Below are 20,794 nucleotides of genomic sequence, written 5' to 3'. Positions count from 1 at the left end.
GCCAACACTTTATATCCATTAAATGAGGATTTTTTATACCTAGCAACATACACCCACAGTGCCAATTAGAAAGCAAAATGTCTACAGTTAACAGATTTCAGCATAACCAGTCTTTCGACAGTAAAACCTCTACAACCATGGATTACACCGCAGAAATGGCGAAACAAGACGGCTCAAGGTAACAGCTCGGTTCTGTCATTGCCAGACAACCATGGTTTCAAAAGTCAGGCCTGTAGGTTTTTGAAAAAAGATGTTGGAATACACTGCAAAACTTCACCAGAATTCAGAAATGAAGCAGAGCTGGACCTTATTAGTTCTTGGACATGAGACTTTGAAGGAGAATCAATTACAGAAAGAAGCGATACTAAAGAAGCTATAGAACAGCTGAATGCATTCACAGGGCAATTTACCAAGCTGATTTCATTAGAATAACGGGAAACTATTCTTACTGCAACTCCATGGTTTTGAGATTTCCACATGTGAAAGCTGTCAATGTAAATCACCAGCACGTCTGTGAAGCAGGCAGCACTATAGGACAGCATAAGATAAAGCCAAACCTTCAGGACCCCGTGAAGCTCAAGCTGGCTCGAGCTCTCAGTTGGGAAGAGGTGGCCAAATCCTATGATCCTAAGAATGTACTATTACACAATAGATCTTAAATCACTGTAGATTACTTTACAACATGGGTTAATCTTTTAGAGTATTTTGGGTGCCATGCTTTTTTAAGAAAACTAAGAAAAGGAAACAAAACACTAAAAGTCAAACAAATCCATAAACTGGTTAAAACATCTGGGAAAAAAACCCCATCATGCCTGTCGTTTCATTGTTAAGCAGTGGGCTATAAAAAGAGAGTATATAGAGAGTAAAGTTTCTGAGTGTATTATGCTTGCTTGGACACTTGGCTTGTGCCTTATTTATGCTGTTTTTTATCTACTGGAGTCTTACAATGTCTGGAAAGAGAGCTGAAATTATAAGTGGCAAAAAAAGTCAAGGCAGAACATCATTCTAGTTAAGATGCAGATTAAAGGGTGCATTGAGGCCTGCAAGTGTCTGTCTGAAATCGGTTGCAGTTATTCTTTTTCTTTATAAAATGCTTTAAAACAGTTATTGTGTAAAGGTACTGGCTCACTACTAGATCTATTACAAATCACACAAATACACCCTCATACATCATACATTGGAAAGTACATCTTTCTACTAGGACCATGACCTGTCTGAGTTGTTTTTGTTTCTCCAAAAGCATTTTAAGATTAATTTTTTAAAAAGGGGTGAAACTTAATGTTTTAAAACTAAATTAAATTATATTTTGAAAAGGAAGAGTAATTATCCAGGCACATTGGTGGTGGTGGTGGTGGTGGTGGTGGTGGTGGAGGGGAGTCCCCATTACCTGTAAAGTGCTTTGACTGAAGTGTCCAGAAAAGTGCTGTATAATGTATTTTACAACCTCTTTTTCCAATGCAGGATCACCAGGGAGCTGGAGCCTATCACAGTAATAATAATTGCTTACACTTATACAGCGCTTTTCTAGACACTCCATTCAAAGTGCTTTACAGGTAATGGGGACTGCACTTCACCACCACCAATGTGCAGCACCCACCTGGATGATGCGACGGCAGCCATAGTGCGCCAGAACGCTCACCACACACCAGCTATCAGTGGGGAGGAGAGCAATGAAGCCAATTCATAGATGGGGATTATTAGGATGCCATGATTGATAAGGGCCAATGGGAAATATGGCCAGGACGCCGGGGTTACACCACTACTCTTTTCGAGAAATGCCTTGGGATTTTTAATGACCAAAGAGAGTCAAGACCTCGGTTTTAACGTCTCATCCGAAGGACGGCGCCCGTTTACAGAGTAGTGTCCCTGTCACTATACTGAGGCATTAGGACCGACACAGACCGCAGGGTAAGCGCCCCCTGCTGGCCCCACTAACACCTCTTCCAGCAAGCAAGAGGAGGCAGGCAGGATACACCCTGGACAGGATGCTAGTCCATCACAGGGCACATACAGGCACAAACAAGCGCACACTCACACCAGGGCCAATTTCCCCAGAAGCTGATTAGTGCAGCAGTATGTCTCTGGACTGTGGGAGGAAACTGGAAACCCACGCAGTCAAGGGGAGAACATATAAACACCTCGATATAACACCCCAGGAATTGAACCTAGGACCCCAGTGCTGGGAGGCAGCATTGATAACTTCAACAGTACATTTGTAATGAAAACTAAAGTAGTTCTAAAAAAATGGGGATCAAATTAACTGTTGATAAATGTGGCCTCCTATAGCCCATAGAAGTTCACAGAGATCCTTGCTAATTACTGATGGGATCTGAAGGATTTCAGATAACAAGGTTATTCTCAACCTATAGATAAGATAAACAGCTCTCAGCTTCATTCCTGAATTCTTCTACTATATTTACAAACTTTCCATACGGCCCTATTTAGATTTGTAATGCAAATGTCAATTTGGATTTTAAATTACGTGGACAAAAAATAGGTACATTTTTAATTTTAACAGGTGGTTAAAATAGGTACAATACAAAAAAAACAAGAATACAAACAAAACTGTTTGAAAACTTTTGTCTAGTATTTATGTCTGTGGCAAAATGCCAATAAAAGTCTGAACAATGTATTTTGTGTTTAGAGCTTCCCCATCTGTTTTAATTTCTTTCAAACAGTTGTTGTAGCCTATGTACTGCAGACCGCTTGGTCTGTGAATAATCTCCATGTGGTCTGTTAATAATTCAGTCAAACTGTGTCAGGGCATAGCCTTTTCTACACGATCATGCACATTAAACAGATTTACCACATTATCATTTATGGGATATATGTTGCTATATAACATGTGTTTTTCATTTTATCTGGATGTTTCAGGCAAATATACAGTACATGTTAGCTCCCTCTGATACAATTCTATGCACAGTTCTTAAAGACAACTAATGTGAAACTGCTTTCTGTTATGAAACAAATACAGAATTAACAATATGTTACACTTTCCAGTGTCACAAGACTTGCCATGTTTGCTGTTTTAGCCCACACTGACCTTAAAGCATGAAGTAATTTAAACCACTCACTGTAATCTGAAAGCATGGTACTGGGGCGGACAGACTTAGCACTAAGAAACTTAACATTATTATGTTTTAAATCATAGCAAAATTCTGCCAGTCCAACTCAGTAACATGTCATTAAAATCTAAACATATAATTTAACAGGTTCTTTCATTTAGACAGTCAGTGCTACTTACAGGGCAGTATGGTGGTGCAGTGGTTAGCATTGCTGCCTTGCAGCACTAGGGCCCTGGCGTCAATTACAGGCCTGGGGTGCTATCTGTGTGGAGTTTGCATGTTCTCCCTGTATACACGGGGGTTTTATCAAGTGCTCTGGTTCCTCCCACAATCCAAAAACATACTGGCAGGTTAACTGGCTTCTGGGAAAACTGGCCCTGGTGCGAGTGCCTGAGCGCCTACAATGGATTGGCGTCCCATCCAGGGTGTACCCTGCCTGGCACCTACTGTTTGCCGAGATTTAATAAAGCACTTAGAAAACGGATGTCACTTTAAACAAAATGACCAACATCAGCATAAAAAAAACATAATAGCACAAACACGTTTAATTCAACAGTCATGATTTTTACATAACAGGTACATAACAGTACCTTTTGATTGTTTTTGATCCTGGTGATGACCTACATAGGGATGAACAAGGTAATTCTGAAGGTCTTACTTTAGTCTTCATTGCATCGGTCACTGTTGGAGACATCATGATGATGCAGATGCCCGTCACCAGAAAGAAGTAAAGGGTGTACATGAAGCGGGTTGCTGTGGACTGCTTGATCTTCGGGCAGATGCTGCAGCACAGGGAGCAGGCTGCCGACCCACAGCAGCACGCTAGCTACAGCAGGAGGAAAACACACTGCCATTACACTTCAGAGCAAACCTTGAATTCTCTTGACATGACAGATTATTTTTATAACTATTAGTTACGTTCTGGCAAATTTAAGCCTGAGCTGCTGTTAGGTGACACACTATGTACACTTTTTGCCAACTAATATTAGATTCATATTTCTAACACATACTTATCAACATTATTACATTAATTATATTTTGATGAAGTGCTGTATATATTTCACATGCAGTATGGTGGCGCAGTGGTTAGCATTGTAATCAGTGCACGCTTTCAAACGTTCAAGGGTTTTTGCCGGGTATTCTGGTTTCCTCCCACTGTCCAAAAACATATTGGTAGGTTAAATGGCTTCTGGGAAAACTGGCCCTATGATCAGTGAGTGCCCGACGATGGACTGGCGTCCTGCCCAGGGTGTACCATGCCTTGTGCCTGTTGCTTACAGGGTTAGCCACCCTGATTTGGATAAAGCAGTTAGAAGATGGATGGATGGGTATTTAGAGGACATGTTTTTTTATCCAGAGCAACTCACAGGGATTAGATATTGATGATGTTCATCTTAAATATATACATTGCGATGCAGTTAGTTAAAATGGTAATGAAGGGATAAGACTGGCTCACTTAATCCTTAACTGGATCAATTTAAGACTACTACAAGACAAGATATTAAATATTTAAAAAAATATTAAAAGATATTTAAAAGAGAGGTGTAGGTAGGTGTCTCAGAATAGGTCATTAATGACAAAACTCTACTTATATGTGCTTTCAAACTCTAAGCAACACTTAAATGCTCTTTCATCATAATTTAATTAATAGAAACTTTGCTCAACAACACAATTAGACCTCATAGGAAATATAAACTATAATCTAAAATAATATTTTTATTATATATATAAAAAATAATATTATATAATGTATATAATATATAGAATAATATTGTATCCATTGTATTTCTTTTTACACAAGAAGTGAATGAATGAAAAAACTATGCTCAGGTTTCACAAAGTGGTGACAAATGGCAGTTAAAGGACACCCATCTGTTGTAGGGCCTAACTGAAAAATACCGGTCTCCACAACATCCACTTGTGAATGCTAGCAGAATCTTCTTGCTCCTGCACAGACAGGTGGTCAGCCTGCATATTTACATTTTTCATTTAGGCAACATTAATATCCTTTCACCACAACAGCCATCTTCTTAGCACTGCGTGGAAAGGTTAACACCCCTGCTATTTGTAAAATCCCCCCCCCCCCCCCAACGCATCCATGATGCAATCTCATTCCAAAGTGAAAGCCAGACAACGCTTTGCTTCTCAGGCTGTGTGAGTCCCATTGTACTTCCCTGCATGCTTTGGGCCTCCTCGTGAAAAGCACACGCATTGCTTCGCAGAAAGGCATGTCTAATTGAAAGACAATAACCTGGCTATTGTTGGAGCACAATGCATCTAGAAAATTTCTCATGCTCTTCATGGGCGTCGTTGCATTCTTAGCTGAATTTGCTCTGCCTTATGTCTGTCTCAGCATGTAGGCTAAACTGAACAGGGTACTATCATGCCATGTGCTCTAATATTTCATCATATCGCGCTCTACTACCTTCTGTAGTGTGCACAAATACAACTTGCTGAGTTATATTTGTGGTATATATTTTTCTAATTACTCTTGAAAGTCATCTTATACGAATACAAATAAAGCATCAGAAAAAAAAGAAATATGCATTAATGGTACTGTATATGCACCACAATGTATCACTCAACTTTTTAAACTAAAGGTTTAATAAAATAAACAATAAACTGCTAAAAAGGCGAGACTAATCATACTTTCTCACATTAAAGTTCTAGCCTGGTTATATCAAATATGACATGTGCATTAAAAGTGTTTAGTGTTAAAGCTATGATTAGCTTTTCTTACCATTTTCTTAACTTTTCCTACAGCCGTTATACAAACCCTAGTAATACATTACCCTCTATCTCACACCTATGATTTAGGGGTGATAGGCTAGAGTTGAGGATTGTGGTTAGAGTTAGAATTAGAATTGTGGTCAATTATGGTTTCCACACTCCATAGCACTATCTCAGTACTCTAAACTTTTCCAGGAAAACAATGAATTATTATTTAATCATTACCACTTTTTAATTTCTTTGGGGCACAAAACTTTTCTTTCGTATTTCACATTTCCAAATACTGTCTCTCTTTTTAAAAAATATTTTTTTACCTCCCAGGTGATAAATTCACTTCCCAGAAAAGAGAGCATTTCTCAAGAGCAAAATGTCCCTTTTGGTTCTTAGTATCAGAGAAATACACAAATTCTCTGTTCAATATGTGGAAAAGAGGTAATTATTAGAGGCCTGCCTCACCTACATAAAATCTAATACCGATATCCTTAAAGGAGCATTTTTACAGCCTTTTCTTTAACTGCCGAAAGAGCTCAACAGGTCAAACCATTAGTCACAGAATTCTTCATGGTTTTCTTCAGTTCTTCATTAGTCAGATTCTTCATGGTTTTCCTTTAATAATAATGGCTTACATTATACAGCGCTTTTCTGGACACTCCACTCAAAGCGCTTTACAGGTAATGGGACTCCCCTCCACCACCACCAATGTGCAGTCCCACCTGGATGATGTGACGGCAGCCATAGTGCGCCAGAACGCTCACCACACATCAGCTATCACTGGGGAGGAGAGCAGAGTAATGAAGCCAATCATAGAGAGGGATTAATTAGGAGGCCATGACTGGTAAGGGCCAATGGGAAATTTGGCCAGGACACCTGGGTTACACCCCTACTCTTTTCGAAAGAAGCCCTGGGATTTTTAATGACCACAGAGAGTCAGGACCTCGGATCAATGTCTCACTTGTTTACAGTATAGTGTCCCCATCACTATACTGGGGCATTAGGACCCACATGGACCGCAGGGTAAGCGTCCCTTGCTGGCCCCACTTAAACCTCTTTAGTTCTGCACTTGTGGTTTGTGGACTCACTTGTTTCTTTAGAGGGGTCCTAGCCTCCTTGTCCATTAGCCAGGAGCTTAGCCATTAGCCAAGCAGGTTAAACCAAATTGACTATGACTAAACACTAACAAACTTTTTCAATACATTTAATTCTTGGCAAATTCTTGCTCCTGTTGTTGTTTCTCATGAAATGGAGTCAACAACTAAGGTTCTGGGGGGATGACAGCAGCCAAGTGGAATTCTACTTGGCTGTCCTAAATCATAATCATTCCCAATGTCAAATCCTACATTTCCCTCTCTCCTTCGCATTCGTCTCCTGCATCTCTCCTCCAGCCCTGCAGTTAGACCTTGGCACCTCTCCATGGGGGTCTTCCACTCTACCAGTCCTAATGGCAGGTAAAGGCACTTTCCAGAGCGCAGGCTGAGCTCCATGATCACAGGTTCATGTCACTAACCCACTGTGACTGGAGGTTTCCCAAGAGGGTAGGGTGGGATTAGTCAGACCCTATCAGAGACAACACAACCCTTGTAGCCCCAGGGTGCCTGCAGTGCTGTCAGTGAGGGAGGAGGCTGAATCTCCAGGTTAGGGTTGTATAGACTGTGTAGTGGCAAGGCTTATTAAAGTACAGGAATTAAGTTTGCTGCTCCCTTGCCAGTCCCTCTCTCCTTCGTCTCAGTGGTGCTAGATACAGAGAGGCCATTCCATTTGGTTCACATTTAAGGTGTTTTTCTAGCTGATAGAGTGTCCTGATAAGGAACAACTCCCAATGCTGAGATTCTCCAGCAACCCTAATAAATGGTAATCTCTGGCGCCTTACAGTCTGAAACTCCAAGTGAGGGTATCATCCTAAGTTGTTTACAACTCTAAGGTCAGAGTGCATGGTTACTCATCCTCCACCTAGATCAGCCAATCAGGAACTGGTAGGGCATGGTAACCCCATGTGGGTCTTGGATGCCCACGAAACTTTCAACCAATGAACGACCGTAGTTCCTCCAGGTAAAACAGGCAGCACAGTCCCTCCGTGCACCTCCTGGACATTCTCAGACTCAGAGCCCCTCCTGGATATCCATGTCAGACTCAGCTCAGACAATCACGTAACGGCCAGTGTGTCCAAGTGCAGGACTTTCCTTTGTTCTAAGAGTCGAGAACGGAGGTCGCCAGCGCGTAACCAAAGGATCCACCCGAGGTTAGCTCTCATGAACCCACCCCGAACGCTCACCTGATCAAAAAGTGAACTACGGTTGGAACTGTGGACAGCTGAATACCAGTATTCAGGACTAGTGCTTCATCAGAAACGAACCGGTCTTCTTCCTGTCTAAAGAGTGTGACCTGCTTGGACCCGCAGTCTCTTTTTATAACTCTGCTAGTAAGCCAGAACTAACAAGCTGGTCTTCAGAGAGGATCAGCAGCGCATCGCAGCAGAAATCTCTCCCACCACGTCGCAATCCGCACCGAGCACTGCCTGGCACCGAGCCCGAGAGCGCCGATTGGACACAGCAACAAGCCTGCCACTGCTTCTTTGTCCGCGGGATATCTGAATCCACACAGATTGGATGAGTATTCAAAATTCTGCATTACATCTTGAGAATTCAATTGTTACCTCAACCCCAGTTGATATCAATTTAATTACTATGAGTGATGTACTTGCTTTTGAGTATCTAGTGTAGAAGTTGTAATCCAAGTTCATTTACGAAACGGTATAAATGAATGATATACTGAATGTATGTCCCTCTTGGTTTGTAACTCTTCGTGATTGAGTATATACCTTTTGTACTCTGCTTACCCTCACTATAAGATCTGTTATGTTTATATGCACATTTTATGTATCAATAAATGTATTCTCGTGTATGAGTATCCATGTGTGTGCGTTGTTTTAGTTATCCCACAAGGTTGATTCTAACAGCCATCAAAGAATCATTTTGTGACTTACTGCTACAATTAATAATTGTCCCAGTAAAAGCACAAAACCCCTACATTTACTGGTCCCTCGTGAGAGGATGCCTACATCTGCAAAGTTTTAAAAGATGGGAGGCTCAAAGTTGGGCAGATGGAAGGTTTGCCTAGATTCCCTCATTCTCCCCTATGTGGTTGCAGGGTTCACAGCTACACACGGAGACATGAAAAAACACCGATTATTCTATATCTGAAAGGTGTTTAAAATACTCGACAATTCTAGTAATAAAAATCTGGGAAGGAACTGAGGGCTGGCGACCACTAAAAAATAGAGCAGACGTCAAGCAGATATCTGATTCAGGCTGAGTTTAATATTTCCCGTTATGAATAATTCATCAGAAGGATAACTGAAAGTCTGAGTTTATGAACATAGCTCGGATTCAGTATTTTAAAGCAAAGGGATGATAGTGTTATCACATACAAGCAGTGTGACATAGGTCACCTCAAGTGTTGTGATAGAACCATGAAATAAGATAAGCATCACATCAGTACACCCAAGTCAATTGCAAATTCAAATTCAAAGAGCTTTATTGGCATGACCGATTAAATTACAGTGTTCCCAAAGCAACTCCTTTGTTTTCCGTTTAACACAAAGTATTTTAACATGAGACATAGCTGATAGACCCTGTTTTACTCATTGATGTCTGTGCTTTTAATCAACTGCTAACTAATTCTGGTCTTGTATAACAAAGTGAAAACACATGCACAGGCATCAGATAAATATATACAACATCTAAGTGTAAAGGAAGCTACAGTAGCTGCTCAGGACCTGAAAGAAAACATGGCCGAATGCCAAGTAATACATTACCCCTAGGAAGTCAGTGTAAACTTTTATAAAGCAAAAACAGAAGAATTAGCTTATAAATTAGATGACACTGAGATAGAAAGATATTGTGAGTTATCTTAGTTATATGAGGGATCTAGTAGGTTTTCCATCTTCAATTATATATGGTCCATTTAGACTATTAGAGGATTTGATAGAACATGCTTTGTTATGTGGAACATCTATCCATTTTCTAAATGTTTTATCCAACACAGGGTCACAGGGCAGGGCATGCCCTGGATGGGACACTAGTCCATTGCTGGGCACACACAGACACAAACACAGACATGCACACACTCAGGGCCAATTTTCCCAGAAGCCAATTAACCTACCAGCATGCCTTCAGACTATGGAAGGAAACCAGAGCACCCAAAGGAAAGCTACACGAATAATGGGGAAACCATACAAACTGCACACAGATAGCACCCCAAGAAAAAGCCATTTGCTGATGCTTTTGGAGATATATTGTTATGTATTTTGCTAATTGTTTTCTCACTCAATACTTTGAGGAGCCCTTACCAAAAGGTCTTTAAATATCTCTATTTCATGTGAATCAGATTCAGGTAAAATCAGATTACAGCAATTGTCAAAGTAATGTTATGCTGGCAAGAAGAAAAAGATACATAGTCTCACAGCACTGGTAGGCAAACTTTTCTAATTCTAGGCTGAAGCTATTAAACATTTGTGCTGTTGCTTCAGCGAGGCATGCAACTGCATTTAGGTCATGATGAGATGTTCCATTTCCCTTACATATGGCAAAGCAGTTATCAAACTGTGAGAGTGCATGAAAATACACAGCAATGTCAGGCTTCACTGCATGACACAGTGAATAGTTTCATTCTAAGGAGGTGTACAAATGTACATACTGTACAGACCCTCAAAAGAAAACTACTTTAGGGAAGCAAAATCAAAAATGATTACCAACAACAAGACTGTAACAGTACAATGCTTGATTTTGCCTGTTTTGTATACACACTGCAGAATAAAAACTGAATATACTGTGATTCTATTTAACACTAGGAGGAACAGCTGTTGTGTCTATTGCAAATAAAACCCAACGATATGAGAACACTGGAGCTGAATGTTTGACTTTCCCACCCACTGTATCTAGATGTTTGTATCCTGTCAGCTGAGAGTGACTTAACTGTGGTTTTTACAAATAAATGTATTGTTTAAACAGCTGAAACTGTGATTGCTGACATTATTGAGGCTGTAACTGGCATAGTCATTTTATAGGAAACAAACAACACCGCCCATTTAACTTTGCATCTAAAAAGAATTCATATGCATGAAGAAAAAGACAAAAGACCTGACACAAGAACATGGATATAGTAAATGCAAACTCTCAATCAATCAAGGAATTTAACATTTCATGCACTCTGAGCGTCAAAGAACACACAAATAACTGAAGCATGACAAAAAACAAAAGAAATTTATCTGAAAGACGAAGCCTCCTACAAACTTGTCTTACAGATTCTTTGCCAGTTATAAACACAGCTAGCTCCTCTGACTGCAAGCTCCCCCAGCCCTTTTGAAAGCAATGTTTAAAATTCACATTTTTTTCTGAAATACTTGGACTCTATATTGGAAGTAGGTGAGGCACTATTTCTTAACAGACCTGAAATTCACAAGAGTTTATGTAAAGTTTTAACAACTTAGAAGAAAGAGCAGAGAAATTCCAAATTAGAGTTTAAAAATCTCCAATAAAAAAAACTTTTAGTCAACCTATTACAAAACAGCAAAACAACAGTTTGTTTTTTCAGTGTTTGCCAAATACCATATGTTGACAACTGTGACTGATTTGAGTACCAAGGAAAACAAGTAATTAAATCAACAGAAAAGAGCTCTGAATTACATAGTTTAAATTAACTAATCCATAATTAAAACTTAACATAGGTATCTTATAGTATCAGGTGTAGTTCTCATCAGTTTTTACTAATTATATGTAAAAAGGAACTTCTATTTAAGGATATAGGCTACTGCACAAAATTATTTTAATTCTCTGTTTTTTAAAAATAAGGCGTTGAAACTGGATGAAAATGGAAAAATGATTTAAAATTATCACAAATCATATACAGTGCCTTGCCAACATATAAAATTAAGCATACAGTATTTTAAAACAATACTTAATTCAAAACCTGAAAGCTCAAATTGAAGAAATAAATATGTTGATTTTACTTAGAATGGTGAACACAATATTTGGTAGAAGCATTTGGTAACTTTAAAAATGTTTGGTAAACCTGTACCATCATCCCATTCTTCTTGGCAGATTTGTTCAAGTTGTCACAAATTGCTTGGTGGTCGCTAACAGGCTGGAGTTTTCAAGCTTTTCTTCAGATCCTCAACAGGATTCAAGTTAAGACTTTGACTGGGCCACTTGCATATTTGTAAGCCACTCCAGTGTACCTTTAAATCACCGTCCTGTCAGTTTTGCATCTTAAGCTGATTAGATGGGATTTCCTCTAGTATTTGCCTATCTGTTCTATTCTGTTGCCTATTCTATTGTTCTTTCAATTCTTAAAATGCTTTCGGTCCCTGCTGGTGAGAATCTTCTCCATAGCATGATGGCGCTACAACGGTCCTTTTTGTAAGGATGGCCATGACTGGGAAATGTTTTATTTCGGTCTGTGCCACACATAAAGCTCACAATATATAAATTATAGGAACTGATATTATTGCACAGAAAGTAATTCTAATTGTGTGACCCATTAAGGTAATTTTCTATACTCATCCACCCATTTTCTAACCTCTTTACACAACAGAGGGGCACAGGGGAGCAGGAGCCTATCCCACCAAATGATGGGCACAATGTAGGACACACCCTGGACAGATGCCAGTCCACCACAGGGCAGACACACAGACACAATTATACACACTAACAAAAGGGCCACTTTTCCCAGAAGTCAATTATCCTACCAGTATATCTTTGGACTGTGGGAAGAAACTGGAACACCCAGTGAAAAAACACATGCAAACTCACAAACTCCACACACATAGCAACCTAGGACCAGAACTGAACCCAGGGTCCCAGTGCTGTGAGGCAGCAATGCTAACAGCTGTGCTACAGTGCCGCCCACTTGTGCAATCATGACTTTTAAATGGATGAATCCGTTTTTTTTACCTATTCCTGTGTTTTTTTTTTCAGAAGTGAAAGACACTTTTCTAAAGACATATTGTTCTGTTAGTACAGGAATCACATGCAGCAAGCTGATCGTGTTCACAAGCAGCAGAGCATACAAAACGGGTACAAATTGTGACGCTGCTTTTTCAATGAAATCAGAGCAAGAAGCAATGCTTTTGTGGCCATTGAGAAAAAGGCATTATAGGCACTACTATATGGGTTAAGATGAAGATCCCTGCATCTCTTAAACAGCAACATTTAAAGGAATATGCAATGTTTTTATCCTAACAAACACTCGCACATATTTACAATTTCATTCAGGCATTAAATTAGATGGATATTGTAGATTCATTAATCTTGAAAAACATCCAATATTCCAGCTCCCACAAGCCATGCCCTTGCATATTTTGTATAAGAAAATACTACACACTGTATCAGACTGTACTGTAAATCATCATAATCAACTCCTACCATCAGATGGTTAAAAGGATTTGGGAAGTCCTAGCAAGGGAGTGCATTACTCACTCTGTGAGCATGTTGTTCAAAAATCTGCTGTGTTGGGCAGTTTCTTCACATCTGTGTATAGTACCACACTGGAAAATCTCCGCTACACTGAAAGAAGCTTTCCAGGCTTGACTCATTGAACCTGAAGTGTATTTCCACTGTTCACGTCTCTCTCTACAGTTTCTCCCTAAATGAAAGGCTACCATTTTCTAATATCATATACTGTAAACGTTAAGGCCTGCATATTACATTGATTTTCCTTTTTGCCCTAAAACATCAATCACATCCTTTTAAAAGTCTTAGCAAAAACTGTAAAGTTCCAGCTTGTGCAACCCACACTCACAGCTGGACTTCATTAACTGCATAAATCCCCTAGATAGAGCATGTTATACTGTATCAGATTTTGGTAAGTAGAGCCATCATGTCTTGAGACTGAGAAGAAGCTACAAACCATGTCACAAGACAGACTATAATCAGCCATTAATACACACATAATTACCAAGTGAGCAGTTGTGGTACAGATCTGTACTGTATATAGAATAACAGAAGTGGAAATATTTCCTCACAGAATACACAAAATAAATAACTGGATTGGATGGTGTTAATAGTTAATGTTTTATGGCATACCCTTAAATGGTTACTTAAATCTTTGATTGAGTCTTTTACCTGAATCCCACTAAATCACAATGAAATGTTTTGTCTTACAGGTATACTTTATTGTATGTTGGAAAATACTGCATTTCCAGAAAATATTTCAGATTCAGATTACATAACCTGTTAAAAAAAAGACATCTCTTGATTGGCTTATGAACAAGGAAACAAGAGTTGTGTTAGCAGCAGCTATTAAAGGAACGACATTACAGTGTATATCGTCGCATTTAGTAAAGAGCAAGGGGTCATAAAGTACTGCAAAAAAATAAATGCTCTTAACAATATCCAAATAAGTGAGATATTGAATTATCCTGGGTGGAGATTCTGTTCAAATTATTTAAGGACTCTTTTGGTTCTTTCAAAGAACAACTGCTATAGAATTAAAACTTTGACTACTCTTATTCATAGATGAGGCATAAGAGCAAACCATTTATTACAGATGTAAGGTTTATAGCCAGCAGAGTTAAGTATATATTTCAACTGCAGTCTGGAACTTCTAAGTCGTCTGCTTGCTTGGACTTAGGCCCTCACAGACAGCAACCTTATGCTTCACAATGTACCAATCAAATACCTTGTAGTATGGGTGTTGTTTCATGCACTATTTTTCAATTTATTTGCAAATAGGCGTGATTGTATAAAGACATAAAGTTCATGCAGGCATGAAATGTAATATTAGTATAAAAAAGCTAACTTTGCGGATTTTCGTAGCCAGCCATAACCCACTTCTTAATTCTAAGATCAAATCACTAACACTGCAAATCACAGTTCAATGTAATATAGTGACCAGTCTTAGGGAAATTGTATAATTATGTGACAAATTAACTTAATTCCAGAAGCTACTGAGAAACTGCAACATTAATGACTTATTACTGTGCTTTTTAAAAAAATATGTCTTTACTGAGTGGAAAAAAATCTTTTTTTCCTTCAATATCACATATGCAGTTGGTAGATAAAGAAAAAAAACATCCACATGCAAAAAAGTAAGGAGAATTTGTTTATTCTGAAAATCTAGGTCATCCACATTCTTACAAAGGCACACATATCATATCTGGTTATTTTAACAGAGCTGAAAAACATTAACTATTTTTATTAAAGAGGAGATGCCACATCAGGTTCACATAACCTTTTTCTTAAAAAAATTATAACTAAACTGAAAACAGTTTACCATCTAAACTTTAAATGCCCTTTGTTCCCCATAAAACAGTATGAAATGTTCAGGAATTGATAGAAGCAAAGCAGGGAAATCCTTCAAGATTTTCTCATGCCTTAGCATATGATATATGGCAAATACCAAAAACGAGTATGCTGTAGTGTTTTTTTATAATATGCATTTTCTGAAACTATCATCTGCCAAATATATATAATTTTTCAATTCAATTCAATTACCCTTTCAATTCAACTTAAACTTTGATTTATTCAGAGGATATTCTGCAAGTAGAGCAAACACAAAGAATTTTAACAATGCAAGAACACTAGATGCTCTCTGATGTACAACACTATTGTTACGTTATACTGTGCTGCCAAAGAAGGCCTATAGGCCAATCCAGGCGATTTATAGGTAACATTAATCTGCTGTTCAGTAAATTATTTATGACAACTAAAATATACATTTTCTTACACTTATAAAACGTACAGGAAGCATTTTTGTTGAATCAAATTACAATGATTCGCACATAAACTAGAGAGATCAAAAGCAATGATTAAAAAGGGTAATGTATCGAGTATTTGACGAATTTAAACTCCCTGTTGAAGACTCAAATTCAGTTTACGCTACTCTGAATCTTCAGAAGGACCTTAGAGGGGCACGACAACACTATATACGTTTGCTTTAATCTGAAGAGTGATCTCGGGTGTTACAACAGTAAAGGCAAAAACTAGTTTTGTTAAATTAGATCTACATATACGTTCACCACCACAAATAATTCACATGACTAAAACCCATAAAGACAATTATGAAAAATATTGATGGTTGGATGTAAGAGACTTTGGTCATTTAAACAGATCTCTCAATTTTCACTCAACACAAAGTCTGGTCTAATTTGAGTATTTAAAAAAGTATCTGAGTATTGAGTATTTAAAAAAGATACTAGCTTTAAAAATCGATAAGCTGCCCGCATCTTTAATACATATAATTTAGGCAATGAAACCACTTATGAAACAGAAAAGCATGAATCAAAAACCCACAGCTGGCTGTAAAGGATGTGCCGACGTGTTTAAAAGTCAAGAAAGTGTTCTCATTGCCATGAATGAAGTAGACTTCTTATTTTCTACAATTTTAGTCCCGGTCTATTCAAATCATAAATTAAAATCTCAATCACCAAAATGTAATCAGTACTTCACACTAATGTCAGTTTCAGCTCTCACGAGGCTATAGATACACATATAAAATGGATGCAAATTATTAAATGGGTTACTTCATATAAAAATAACGACTTACAAACAACACGGAAAAGAAAAGTGTAACTTTTAATCAAGCTGCTTACCTGAGAAACGCAACATCGAACAGACATTCTGATTCAAGGGATCCCTTTTAAACTGTAATACTATAACCCCGTAGATTTCCAGCTCGAGGTCGAAAGATATGTTGTTCTTCAGCCTCCCAAATCCCAGCTCACACATAAATAATGCGCTGGTCCAGGCTGATGCTTTATATATACTGTACGTTTATTGTTTTTCTTTTTAAGACTGTCGGTGATGGCGCTACTGCTGCTGAGCCACTCCTGAAACAGCACAGACAAAAGCCACAACAGCGTCTCCTAACCGAGGTCTGCAGTGAATTTCTAAAAACACAAACAGTACAGTAAGCACCATGTAGAAACAAAACTCAGCTTTGTCATCAGCTGGACAGTTCACTCGGACTGCGGGATATCAGCATATATTAAAAATAATTCAATTCACCCATTATCTCCCTCGATGAAAAGCAATTTCTCTTTCAATAATTATTCTCATTTTTCGCTTTTCAATCACTTCCGTTGTCGTCAGATGTTCTGGATCCCATTTGCTTTTCCGGTGACAAGATGTTTTTTTTTTTAACGGTGATGTGGATCGTATTCGAAAGTTGGCTTTAACAAGTGCTGAACTATTGAGGACACAGATTTATGTTTTCGAAGAACAAAAATGATGTAATGTGCATAAAAGTCAAGGAGATTGTGCTGTAAGGCAAGTAATGTTCTATATGAATCTGTATATTGTAGTTATCTATGAATATAAACCGATCAATTAATTAAAAGTTGTGGACATTGAACTACATACTCAAACACAGCAACAGTCGTGTCTAAGTAATGCCAAACAACTCTGTAAAATCGAATATTAAACTTCTCATTTTGATACAGGGTCAGAAGCATTGTTGTGCATTATGTGACGAATCTTCCACATTCCTGCGTCTTCACAGGTTAGACATGGGCACAGCCAAGGAAACCCCCTGGACGAGACGCCACTCCATTGCAAATCATACGTCGATTAGCCTAGACAGTATGTCCTTGGACTGTGGGAGGACACTGGTGCTGTTGTAGGAAATTCTTCATCAAAGGAGCAGGACACAGTCTGGTGCAGATTCAGTTTTATTTAGCTCAATTTAGTCCGAAAACGCGCGCTTGGTCTGCCCCACAGAACAGACAAACTGCAAGGGTTTCCCAGCTCTTACTGTATATACAGTCAGAAGTAAGTTTGTTTAACAATATGAGTGCTTGTCCTGTTCTTTGATATGTAATTAATTCTTGTCCTACTCTGTCTTGCTGTAGGTTCTGTCCTTTGATATGCAGCAGACATTTGGTCTGGTTTATCCTGTTTGTGGGTTTTGTTCCTGTCTTTTATTATGTAGCGTTAAGCCACTGAGGCTGCTAAAGCAAGTCAGCTTTATAGCATCTTAGTGTAACTTTTGATTGAGGCTAAATTAACAGACCCCATCAACACCTCTCACAATGTGCTTAAGTGGTGATACTGTGATGCTGGATAAGTGAGATATATATATGTCCCACTTCAGGTTCTCTCTGTGAAAAATATGTAGCCATGGGGAGAACATGCAAACTCCACACAGAAATCCCTCTGTCCCAGAATCGAGTCCAGGACCCAAGAGCAGTGAGGCGGGGCTAACTCTCACACCACTATGCCACCAAGCTTCTACTATATGTATAACGTTAAAAAATAGTCAAACTAAATGATTTCAATTCTGTTTTTATAGCACATTTTTAGGTGCAAAGCGATTAAAACACCTAATCATTTTCCCTATTTTTTTTTCTAAACAGAACAAAAGAACTGCTGTTTTTATGTTTCTTGAAATTAATTACATCATGTCATGTGATTTACATTAGAATGAAACAACGCTATTGTGGTGGTTTTGCTATTGTTGGAGCATCTGCAATAGACAAAGGAGAATGACTAAGAGAGACATTTATGCCTTTCAAAAGGCAGAGGCTAAGTCTCGTGTCATCACATAATTTAAAAGTCAAAAATGATTAGTGATAAAATGCAGTCTATTGTCAGCTATTAAGCTTTCAACTTATTAACCTATAAAGTCTTAATTGTTTCCTTCCATTTTTCAGATAACAGATGACAATTTATGACGTTTAAATGGCAGTAAGCATTTCATTTCATGTCATTTCATGTCATTCACGTGCATGCCAATAGTATATAGCAATATACTTGGTATTACTAAAAGATTATAAAGATCTTTTAAAAACTCAAAAGGCAAAATTACCCATTACCAGTTTGAAAAAGCCAAACATTTGGAGCTACTTTGCTGGAGAATATATATGATTGAACCAAAATGCCTGTTGCTCCAGTTATCCTATGGAGCAGATTATGAATTTGTTTGTGCTATATAGTTTCTCATCATGTTTGTGTAAAAATAATATAGACTAGGCTGTGGACTAGTACCATCACTGTTCTGCAGAGTGAGATACTGTATACTGGCCTAGTTGCATACTGCCATCTAAAAAATATAGCTGGACGGTAGTTTTCTATTGCTGTATCGCAAAGTATCATGGTTATCCAGACTGCCATTTGCCAGTGTAGGTCAAAACACGGCCACCTCCCTATGACCTAGACTCACATCAGAGTGGCCAATACCTGTTTCAGCACAGTTTCAAGATAATGATTAGTTGCAATATGACATTGATATAATAGATGAGTTCTTTTATCAGGGAATTGCTAGTTTGAAGGATAAGTGGGCCCAGTACATTAGGGCTATTACTTTGAGAAATAACATTTACGTTATAAAAATAATACTATTTTTAAATTGCAGACACCCCCTGCCTCCTATCACTTCCACTTGTACAAAATAGTAACACAGGGAAGTGTAGCAATACCATCACCAGTTCAGTCAATTCAGACAATTCAGTCAACCCTCTTTATTAAATACAGTATATACTGTATTGTAAACTATTAATAGTAATTACACACAGTATCAAGACAACCCACCCCTTGCTCTTCAGCATTTACATGTTCCCACTTGGTCAGCTTTTAAGATCACATGGCCTCAGCTTTCATTTTTACGCTGACGATACTCAAATATACATCCATACCAAACCCGACACTGATGTGGCTGTCTCTATTCTATCTAATTGCATCTCTGACATAAAAATTTGGATGACTCAAAACTTCCTTCATCTTAACTGTGACAAGACTGAAGTCATGCTTATTGGTACCCCCCATCAACTTCGTAAAGCCAGTCCTGTAACCCTGTCTGTAGATGGCTCTGTACTTGAGCTTCAATCAAAATGGAAAAACCTTGGGGTTATATTCGATTCTGGCTTAACATTCGACCCACATGTACAGCATACTGTCAAAACATCTTTTTTTCACCTTAGAAATATCGCAAGACTACGCCCTATGCTATCATTAACTGTGGCTGAAAAGCTGATCAACATATTTGTATTCTCTCGAATTGACTACTGCAATGCTCTGCTCCCTGGGGTATCTAAATCTACTCTGAACAAGCTGCAGTATGTCCAAAATTCAGCAGCCAGAATCCTGACCAGGTCTAGTGCAAGTGTTCACATTACTCCTATCCTGGAGTCCTTGCACTGGCTTCCGGTCAAATTCCGCGTAGACTTTAAAATCCTCATGCTCACCTACAAGGCTTTACATGGCTTGGCACCTCAATACCTGTCTGAACTTTTATCGCCCTACTCCCCACCTCGCAACCTCCGCTCTTCAAATTCTGCCCTCCTTACTGTCCCCCAAGCCCGTCTACATTGTATGGGCGACAGGGCCTTCTCCTGCTATGCCGCCAAGCTCTGGAACTCTTTGCCCAAGGATATTAGAGAGTTACCTTCTCTAAACTCCTTCAAATCCAGACTCAAAACCTTCTTCTTCAGAAAAGCCTTTACTTAACTGGTTCCATTCTTCACCCCTCTGCTCTTCTTAATACCATCTTCCACGGTCTCCTCTATTGTTATTGTTGTAATTATAATTGTGTCCTGTCTTGTGAAATTTTCTTATTTATTGTTGTAGTCTTCTTATTTATTGTTATTGTCATCCTGTAAAGCGCTTTGAGAAGCCACCTTTAAAAAGTTTATTATTATTATTATTATTATTATTATTATAATATACTGTTATCTTGTTTCTTGCACTGTATATCTGAGTTGCAAAACCTTTAGTGTACCAATTGTATTGTACATAGAATTTTGTGAAACAGAGATAACAGTACCTGAGGCAGCACAGAATTCCTGTGCTGCTGTTAGCTCTGCTAATTCTCAGGAGAGGAGCTATTTCCATGTGTAGCCCATTTTCCTGCCTTCACACAAAATTGCAAAACAGATTCCATATTTTGCAATAAACTTTTCATGCTGCTGAAAACGCTGCTAACTACAGTTTGTAGAATTTTACATTTTTAGAGTTTTACCTTGTCTTAAAATGAAAAGCATTCACCAAAACAATTGGCTTTGTGCAAATTTC

General features: G+C 38.5%; 1 protein-coding gene across 1 annotated transcript in view; it reads right to left on the bottom strand.

Moving 5' to 3' along the window:
* Window positions 1–16,903, bottom strand: part of serinc5 (serine incorporator 5) — a 49,425-nt gene extending 32,522 nt beyond the window's left edge. The window contains exons 1-2 of the mRNA XM_088629592.1: window positions 16,381–16,903; window positions 3,724–3,891 (exon numbers count right to left, since the gene is read on the bottom strand). Of these exons, the coding sequence (XP_088485718.1) occupies window positions 3,724–3,891; window positions 16,381–16,407 (195 nt within the window). The 5' untranslated portion in view covers window positions 16,408–16,903. The remainder of the gene's footprint in view (window positions 1–3,723; window positions 3,892–16,380) is intronic.
* Window positions 16,904–20,794: the final 3,891 nt, after the last annotated feature.

The sequence above is a fragment of the Lepisosteus platostomus genome, chromosome 4 (assembly GCF_059453375.1).
Source record: "Lepisosteus platostomus isolate fLepPlt1 chromosome 4, fLepPlt1.hap1, whole genome shotgun sequence".
Taxonomy (NCBI): Eukaryota; Metazoa; Chordata; class Actinopteri; order Semionotiformes; family Lepisosteidae; genus Lepisosteus; species Lepisosteus platostomus.
Note: the sequence above shows the minus strand (reverse complement) of the source record. Positions and strands in the feature narration are given on the sequence as shown.